General features: G+C 49.5%; 1 protein-coding gene across 1 annotated transcript; it reads right to left on the bottom strand.

Annotated features, from left to right (window-relative positions):
• Positions 1 to 1,858: 1,858 nt before the first annotated feature.
• Positions 1,859 to 10,010, bottom strand: LOC142876035 (SLAM family member 9-like). The gene is made up of 4 exons (XM_076010414.1): positions 9,905 to 10,010; positions 5,499 to 5,891; positions 3,620 to 3,916; positions 1,859 to 2,043 (listed from the first exon to the last, which is right to left on the bottom strand). Exons 1-4 carry the CDS (start codon positions 9,975 to 9,977, stop codon positions 1,859 to 1,861), a joined length of 948 nt encoding a protein of 315 aa, XP_075866529.1. The 5' UTR covers positions 9,978 to 10,010.

The following is a 10,010-nucleotide window of genomic DNA, read 5'->3' as shown; positions in this document are numbered from 1 at the left end:
CACTACCCTCCGGAGGGAGCCCTGCAGGAAGATTCATGGCTCCAATCCAGGGTAGATTGTGTCAGGTGCCTTACATAATATTCAAGGTGTTCAGAGAGATCAGATGTGGGACAGACCATTACCAAACCTTCAGGATTCAGACAGCCTCCATGAACAATATCTTGGGAGGAGGCTTTGGGCAGGATGGCTGATTCAAGAGGCAGACGTGAGGGTGAGAAACAGGGAGAGTAAACCATCATTTCAGGCACAGGGATGCAGGTGAGAGAGGAAGAGGCTGATGTAGGGTATGGAGCCAGCATGACTACAGGGGCCTGAGGGTCGGTATAAGCAGAGGCTGGAGACGCCGTGTCTGACCTTCCCACTAGCTTCATGGTCAGAGCCTCCCCGCAGCTCTCACCATGGGGGTGGGGGAACCGTTCTTGCTACCAACTGCCCCTATGCCAGGCCAGGGGAAGACCTGAGGCTGTTTTCCTAAGACAATCCCCAACTTTTGCCCCTAAGGGTCATTCTCTGAGAAACAGAAGGCTGGGAAGGGCTTGAGATATTAGGAATTTTTCTTTCCACTCCACATCAACATAAGTTTGGGTCCACAGGTGAAGGCTAAGGCTCAGGTCCAGCTTAGCAAAGGAGAAAAGGAAGGCGTCCTTGGTGGACTTGCATAATGTGCCCTGGACACTCCCCACAACGTGCACATGCGCACCAACACACACCAACACCCAGCTCAACACACCCAAAGGAGGTCCACGTGAGATCCCGAAAGGAAGCCTTAGGCCAATCCCTTTGCAGGCATCCAGCCACTCATTCTGCCTCCTTTGACCCCAACTCAGCTGGTAAAACCCGAGTCCTGACTCTTCCTCTGCAGCATAGTCAACACGTCTGCACAGCGCCCACACCTGGCCTTGTGTTCTCAGAATTACACACACGAGCGACACAGCAGAAGTGATAGGGATTTGCTCCCTACACCATCAGACAGGGTCCCCTTGGGAAGGTTTTGAAGAAGAGTCAGAATCCCTCTGAATGACAGACCAAGAGCCCTCACCTGGCAGGGGTGAGAATCCTGATTATGAGGACAGTCTTAGAAGGTTACACAACGTAACCAGGCCATGAGTACCCATAGAGCTTATGGCCACAAAGTCAGGCTAAGATAGACCAGAGGCAGCTGGAGCTGAACTGCAGCTGGCAGAGGCAGGTGTCTACAGGCTTCAGGCTCAGAGCACACGTGTCCCGCTGGTGCCGATCCTCCTACTTCCTCCCATTAAATGATATTCATGGCCCAGCCTGAGTTACAGACCTCACTGTAGACAGTAGTCACAGGAACCATTTCTTCCACTTGTAGTTCACCGAGGCCCTGGAATGCAAGACAAAGGGGTTCTGGAGCAGCTGATGCGAAAAGTGGCCCCAGAGAGACCTGCAGAGCAAGTGCCCACTGACGTGCTCTGCATATGAAATTTCCAAAGTGTAAAGCATTGCATTGACACCAATTACAAATCTTTTATTAAATGGTGTTGATTGTCGAGAAACACATGAACAGGCAGTAGGGTCAGAGTAGCAGATGGCTAGATTTGGAAGCCCAGGGCTGGACAGTGTGGGACCTGGGAGTAGCCTGGATGGCCAGTGGCTCCAGCATTATTCTTACCCAGCTGAGACTCCTGTTCTATCAGCTCTTCATAGTGCATGCCACCATCCTCAACTCTCTGCTCCTCCTGCAACTGGACACCTGAGCCACACACAGACAATCCTTAAATCTATACCTTGGAGACCTGTACCCCTCCCACTGCACCAAAGCCATGGCCACACCCATCATCCCATCTGCAGGAGACTCCCTGGCAGCCACAGTTAGGAGAAAGGGGACCAAGTTCTAGTGGAGGAGGGGAGGCATCTGGGGCTGGAAGGAGAAGTGCAACCTGCCTCGTTCTGTTTCCGTCTTCTTCTTATTGCCACATGTCTTCCAAAGGTATGATATAACTCCCAGGGTCAACATCAAAACCACAGTAGCCCTTAGCATGTCGGGCAGCAGTCTAGCCATGTCCCATCCATGTGAATCTGTTTCCCTCATACAAAGAATGAACAAGAGTAAGTTAGGAGAGAACTTGAGATACCCATTTCCAAGGGGGAGCACAGGGGGGAAGCGGGTGGAAGGGCACGAAGGGGTCTGGTGCAGAGGCTGAAAAGGGAGGACAACAGCAGGTCCACTCATTCAACCAGACACTGAACTGCTGGTTTTGCCAAGGATACTGAGATCAACAAGACGATGTCCATGCCCTAAAGTAGCTCATCACCCAGGAGGGAAGACTGAGAAAATATCAAAGGCCACATAGAAGAACCCTGCTGCAACAGAAGTTTACACCTGTGCTAGGGCTTCAGGAGGGCCTCCCAGAGGAGGTGTGGGTAGACTGAGTCATGAAGGGGGAGAGAAGTTTCAAGATATTCAGAGGAGGTCACTACAGGAATGAGGAGCACCATGTTCAGGGAATGGCTGTGTCAAACGCCAGCCCTGGGAGTTGCCAGCACCTCCACTGTGGCAGGACAGGGGCAGGCAGGGAGGAGAGTCAGAGGAGGTAGGAATCTGTGCCCAGAGGGCCTTGTAGCCATGCTAAGTGTTAGCTGAGACTCAGGATGGGGTCAGGAGAGAAGGTCACAGGCTGTTTATGTGGCACTATTACATCAGACCCTCCAGTAGCTCCTGGAGAAAGGGAAGACAGGGCTGCACACAGGGTCCCGGTCATTCATTCATTCCAGGAACTCTGGCTGTGAGCAAACTTTGCCAGAAGCTGGCTTGGCACAGGGAGTCAAAGGAAAACAAGACATGGCCTTGCCCTCAGGGTTGTCCAGTCTACCTAGGAGACAAAGACAGAAATCCATCATCACTGCTCAGTGTGGGGGAGGACACGGACAGCTCCCTAAGGAGGTGGTGCCTGAGGGCAGGACAGACTACATCACTTGCAGGCCCTGTGCAAAAGGAACACGGGGAGCCCTTGTTCAAACTGAATAACAGCAGAATTTTAAACCAAAACCCTAAGTAAGGGGCCCTTTGCCACTACCCAGTCTTCACGCCAAGAAGCCTGCCCGCCTAAGGGGAATCCTTCAGGAGCAGTAAGACAGGAAGAGAAGCACATGGGACTCAGGATGGCTCAAGGGAGAAGACACAGCATGTCCAGAAGCTCATAATCTTGCAATGACGGGACTCGTTCAGGGAACTATAGACAGCACTTTGGTTTGAAGCGAGTGGGTGAGGCCAGCAATGTGGGTGGAGGAATATCTAAGATACAAATCCTGCAGGGGGTTGCTGGAATCAGGTTCCCACAGATGACACAGACAATGACACAATCCCATCTGCTTCTGCTTTCCCCATAGCCCACTCTGGACTAGTGTTCGAGGACAAATGGGGTGGGAGAGCCATGGGAAGGCTGCAGCCTGGACAGCAGGGACATGGTGGGTGGCTGGCAGAGGAGGGCATGCAAAGGAGAGATGCTCAAAGGCAAAAGTGAGGTCACTGGGACTCTCAGGCTTCTGAGTGGGTGACCAGGTGGACAGTGTCACTAATACACATGGTAGGGAGAAAAGCCCAGACCCACAGGTCACTATTCTGCCTGAGCTCCCGATGTCCCTTCCCACTCACCTTGGTCACAGATGTCCCCAACATCTCTGGTGACAGTTTTCTGGTCCGTGGGATTGCTTACCACACAGGTGAAGCTGGCATTGGGCTGACTCAGGGGTAGGCTTGCAGCCAGGGTCCAGGAGTCAAGGGCTGGTCCTGGTGTCCCTCTCTGCCACAGCTCCAGAGGGAGGCCCCTGCTCTCCCAGATCACGTTCAGGTCCCTTGTGGCCCCTGGGGCCCTGCACTCCAGGGTGACGTTGCACCAGCCTGCTGCGATGGATGGTGACTGAACCAGGATGTGCGGATGGGGCACGGGATCTGGAACAGGAGGGGACAATGAAAGCAGCCCCGTTTGTGAAGAACATTACACATCGTACATTGTAATCATTTTCTCACAGATGCCATGGCATGCACCCTGTAGGGAAAGTGGGTGTGTTTTACAGATAACACACAGTTTCTCTAAAGCTAAACACTGAGCAGATGACAGTAAGAATGGAAGCCCCTGAGTCAGCCCTGTAAAGTGTCACTAGATTAAACTAGTCAGAAAAATCTGCCAAAGGAAACAAGGCTGGACTCCATCTACTCAAGGCCCATAATTCCTAAAAATTGGACTCCTCTTGGAGGAGGAAGAAATCTGGGGCAGAAGGGCTTGTGCTGGCCCAGGGTCCTTCCCCAGCATGTCCAACTGAGATGATGGGACTGCAGCCTGGGACTGCACGGCCCTCTGGGGCAGGACTTCAGGCCAGCTCTGGGAGGCCAGACACAGCCCCATGCTCCCAAGAGTACACACTTTGGTGGGAGATGCAGTGGCAGCGACAAGGAACATCTCCGAGTGTGTTTAGAACATGCCACTGAACTTGAGGTACAGACAGGAAGAGAAGAGTCAGATGTGTAAGCCTGTCTTAGAAAGCACATGGGACCTAACGCTGCAAACACGCTCTCTCCATCGCAAGTTATTTCCCTATGCAGAGAGGAACTCTAGGGAAAGAAAGTCTTGGATAAACATCTGTCCTATGCAGTGTAAACGGTCTACAACTAGAAGGCTTTGAGAGATGGGTTAGCTGATTCCTGAGTTAGTCTCAGGCTGGGGTGAGAGGGGAGGAGACTGGGAGGACTCGATATGTGTGGACTTCCAATTGTGAGAGACAGAATAGTGGCCCCAGATATTTCCACATTGTAGTCCTGGCAACCTGGACTACATGGAAAGGGGAATTAAAGTAGCAGATAGAATGAAGATTGCTAGTCAGCTAACATTGAAATGGGGAGATTATTCTTGATTAGCCGGATGGGTCCTGTGGAATCACAAAGACCCTTAGAAGTGAAAGAAGGAGGGAGACAAGGTGCGAGGGTTCGAAAAGGACTCACCCCACCATTGCTGGCTTTGAATATGGAGGAAGGTGGCCATGGCCAAGGGAGGCAGATAGCACCCAGCAGGTGAAAAAGACAAGAACATGGATTCCCCCCTTGGAGTCTCCAGAAAGGACACAGCCTGCCAACACCTTGATTTTAGCCCAGTGCAAGCTCTGTCAGACTTCAGACCTACAGCATGCTGACATAATACATTTCTGCAAATTCAAGCTACTAATTCACAGTAATTTGTTCTAAAAACAATGGAAAACTACTATACAAATTAAGTAACATTAATCCTGGAAAATGGATGATTAATGTTATTGGAACGATTTCTATTTCACCAATTTCCATTGTCTTTCCCAGAACACCGAAGTCATTTTCTCCCTGGTATCAATCTCAGGTCTGGACTCCATCTCTGGTGACTGCACTTTCACTATTTCAGAGGAGGCAGTAGAGAGTGAAGGCTGTGTCTGAGTGGAATCCTGCAAAATGGGGTCAATGAGACAAAGGAGGCGGTAAGCCATGGGCTGGAGGGAGGGGTGTCACTCACCATAGACAGTAAGATGGAAATACTGCAAAACTTCTCTTCCTTCCGTTAACCTGGCTTGAGCTCGGTAATGCCCACTGTCCTCAAGGCTCAGGTTCGAAATCCTCATGGAGGCCAAGTTGGGCATCTGGACCCTCTGCTTGAATTTGTCCTGGAGGCTGAGCCAGGTTGGAGAATGGACGCCTCTCTGGATACGACATATGACTCTGTAGTCTGACTCCGGGGTAAAGCTCCAGTAGAGCTCCTCCAGCTCAGATTCCAGAATTGCTCCTGCCTTCTGGGTCACACCAAACAAGACAGAACCTCCTCGGATCCCCTTCAGAGGAACGTGGGCTCCAGAGTCCTTAACCGCAGAGCCGTGTGCCCCAGAACTCTCAGCCACAGCACGGCAGACACCTGGGCATCGGAAACGGAAACGGGAGTGTTTTCTCATCAAGAATAAATAAGAGAACCACGGAACTTTTCTTCCTAATCAAATCCATCCAAAATTCTTCCTTCTTGGAAGGTAGGCTAGTATAATGAATTGGAAGTAATTCTGGGATCAAGTCTGGTTCTCGTGGAGTATAAACTTAAACAGGCTTAACTGCCTATTCGTCAGTTTCCTTGCCATCCAAATATGATAACATGAATTAAGTGAAATCATAGATCAGAAGAACCAAGTACATTATCCGGCACATGCTAAGTGCATAAATATAGAAGGCAGCTCTAACATGTCACCCAAAGTTCTCTCCGTCCTGTGGACGTCAATGTGTAATCCCTACCCTGGAGTGTGGCTGCACCTAGTGACCTGCTCTAAGGAACAGAATAAAGCTGTTGGGGCACTTTTCAGAGTCTAAAAACCCTACAGGTCTAGTTTCTCCTTCCTCCCCAATGAGACCCAATCACACTATTATTTTCATAACTACTTGCAGAAATTTTTTGATGACTTTTTTCCAGTATGGTTATTTTTGTTTATTGAAAGATTCATGTGACAATATATATTAATAAAGAAGCAGAAACACACCATCACGAATTTAGCTGCCAGCCCTGCTCCCCAGGATGCGTGTGAGGTCAGCTCACAGACATATTTACCAAACTCTAGGGTTCCCCAGTCAGGGGTCATGTCCTGCAGGAAGGGGGGCTGTTATGGATTGAATTGTGTTCCTCAGAAAAGATACATTGAAGTCCTAAACCCAGAACCTCAGAAGGTGAAATTCTTTGGAAATAGAGTCTTTGCAGATAGAGTCAAGTTAACACGAGGTCATTAGGCTGCAGCCTCCTCTGATATGAAGGGTGTCTTATGAAAGGGGGAAACTTACACCCAGATGCCGACATGCACGGAGGGAACCAATACGAATGGACACAGGGAGGAGGCACGTGAAGGTGAGGATGGACCGACGCAGCTGCAAGACAGGGAACGGCACAGACTGCCAGCAAACACCAGAAGCTGGGAAGGGGGAGGAAGGATTCCCCTTGTTATGGACTGAATATCTGTGTTGCCCCCAAATTCACATGTTGCAGTTTTAACACCCAGCGTGGCTTTACTTGGAGATGCGGCCTCTAATGAAGGGAGGGTAGGTGAGGTCACAAGGGTGGGACCCAATCCAATAGCATTAGTGTCCTTATAAGAAGAGTCCCCAAAGAGCAACCGAGCCCGCCCTCTCCATGCACGTGCACTGAGGAAAGGTCACGTGAGGACACGGATAGGAGGCAGGCTTCCGCTAACCAGGCAGAGAGCCCCACCAGCAATTGAATTGGCTGGAACCTTGATCCAATAGCCCCCAGAACTGTGAGAAAACAAATTTCTCTTGTTAATTCATGAGCGAAATACAAGTGTCCTTTAATGTCTCAGTCAGCAATGTTTTTCATAGCTAATAACACGTTTAAATATATAATTCTTTGACAATGGACACCAAACAAAGGTGCTCCATTTAATGTAGGGCCCAAAATAACAGCCGTCCTTTCTAGGGGGAAAGACAGGACAACTGGACTCGCTGGGACAGGAAATCATTTTCCAAAGGGGAAACCTTTCAAGAAGGGAGATCAAGAAATAAACTAGTATTTTCTGCTAAACAGAGAGGAACTGAAAAGGTCTGGCTGAGGCTTTTACTAGCTGCCTCTAAAAGTCCAGCTGCAGCTGCCTTCCTGAGTGTGGTCTGCACCCCACTTTGTCACACACTGCAGGAGGGTGACGTGTCCTTCAGCAGGTGGTCTGAGGCCACATCCCTGCAGCCACTTGCAGACCCTTTCTTCTCCAGCTCCCTGTCAGCAGCCACCAGGTAGGCGCTCAGGAAATTCTGTCATGGTCAGGCTGACCAGTCCCCACAGTGGAGGCCACCCTCACTGGCGCTGCCTGCATTTCTGGAAAAGTGCAGTGTGCACTGAGCCACCCTCAGCCACTCCCTTCCCATGTCCCCTTCCAAACACACAACCAGGTAGGGTTCAGGGGTCTAAGAATGATAAGGACAAATTCTTCATTACCTCCCTCACCATCACTCCTTCTCCACCCAGCCCTCCCCAAGTCAAGGCAGAACTTGATCAGGGGACAAACCAAAACCAAAAAAGAAATGCATCCAACTGTGGAGCTCCATGAATTGCTACAGAGTAGTTTCTGGGAGATGTTCCTTCTGAGGACGGGCTCTGTCCACACTCCACTGCTAGGGTCTGTCCCAATGACTACCAGGGAGGGCAGGCCTGACGGGAAAACCAAATTCACTCCTCCCCACTTCCTGTGTGACCTCCAGAGAATCACTTTCGTTATCTGGACACAGACTGCCTATCCCTAAACTAAAAAATTCTAAGTCCTTTCTTTCTTTTTTCCCCTCTTTATTTCCTTCTGCCCTCCCTTCCTTCTTTCCTTCCATTTTTTCTTTCGTTTTCGTTTCTCTGGTATTCCTCCAGCCCAGTGCCTACAGACAGAACGTTATACAATAAAACATATTTCTCCAAGTTAACAATATTGTGAAACTGAAGAAAGCCTACATTTTGTTGTCGACAAAATTTACCGATTTAAACAGGATCTAACCCACTGCTATCAATAAGCTCATCTTTGCTTCGAGAAGTCCTGTTTTACAAGTGCTTTCTAATCCATTAGATTTCACATACTTCCCTGCAAGTTCAATCACTGCTGAAATATTAAAACAAAAATATTAACAATAAAAGCTTTCACAATAATTCATATTTACTAGAACTTATTTTTTCATTAGCTTTCATTTAATATTATTATTTGATTATCATATGATGCTTCATAAAGCAATGAGTATGATACACAGCCTAGATCAGGTCACTCTACTTCCTTCCTCTCCATTTTCCTTCCCCGCTTTCATGGCCTCCTCTAGCCCAGGTGGGCAATCTACTGGTTCTTCCACATCTTTAGAATGTTCTTAGAAACATGTGGGTGCATAGACACCCTTAAATTTTGGAGGCTGCTTTCCTTGTATAAAAGTAAGATTTCATTTCATTTAGTTTCCTGAATCTTCCTGATGGATATTCATGCATTTTACTTCATGAAAACTGAAAATTCCTCCCAGAAAGGGGAACATTTGCATTTTTAGGCCTGCATAATACTCCATGGTACACATACTCTCAATTTCTTCCATCACTCCCGATTGTTGGGCACCTCCTCTTTTTTCCTAGGGTTTTTCCCCAGAACAGTGCTGTGATAGACATGGTTTCATCTGAGGTCTCCAGAGTCTGAAAGCATTTCAGGGTGGAGGAGAGGCCACCCACAGGGGTGAGAAAGGGCATAGTCTGTAGGACTCATTGTGCCTGAGATGGCAAATGCTTTTTAACATTTTCAGATGGAACTAATGCCAATTACACAAGCACTTTTAAGATAAACCTGAGACTTCCAAGGGCCTCTCCTCTGAGATGATCTGCCTGGAGCTGACCCCAAGCAGAGGGGTGCCCCTCCACTCTCCTTTCCAGTGGAGCTCAAGCAGCCCAGACCAGAGGAGCTTCTTGCAGCTCAGACACGGGTTCCAATTCTGCCCCCTCCTCCACAGGACAGTGCAGAGACTGTCAGGACACCGCTGAGTTCCAGGCCAGCAGTACACTCTTTCAACCCTTTACCCCCAGGAGGAAGCTATTTTATCCCTCTGTATCCCTCTTTCCAGGCAGTTCCAACTTCCTTCGGATCTGGCTACTGTAGCAGAAGTGGCCTGCGCTCCCAGGCTATAGTCCCGTTAATGCAGCCAAGGCAGCCCAAGCTCAGGCATCCCAGCCTGCTCACCACCAAAAGACCATTTCATTTCTTCTGTTTACCATGGGCTCTAACCTAATATGCTGCATTTGCAAATTATAACACAGCATTTTCCTCTTTTCTGTTCCTCAGAAACAACAGAACCGAAATGGCCCTCCCAGGGGTCATGGCCCAGCTATCCCAGCTCCACACAGTTGTTTCTCCTTCCCAGGGACCCCGGGCTACTCACTGAGGAGGAGGCTGATGAACCCCAGGAGACTGGAGGCCCAGCAAGGCGGGTGGTGCTCTGAGCAGGGCCCCATGGCGGCTGCCTTCAAGCCTGGTCAGCTGCAGGG

The sequence above is a fragment of the Microcebus murinus genome, chromosome 2, assembly GCF_040939455.1.
Source record: "Microcebus murinus isolate Inina chromosome 2, M.murinus_Inina_mat1.0, whole genome shotgun sequence".
Lineage (NCBI taxonomy): Eukaryota > Metazoa > Chordata > Mammalia > Primates > Cheirogaleidae > Microcebus > Microcebus murinus.
This window is presented reverse-complemented; position numbering and strand designations above follow the sequence as displayed.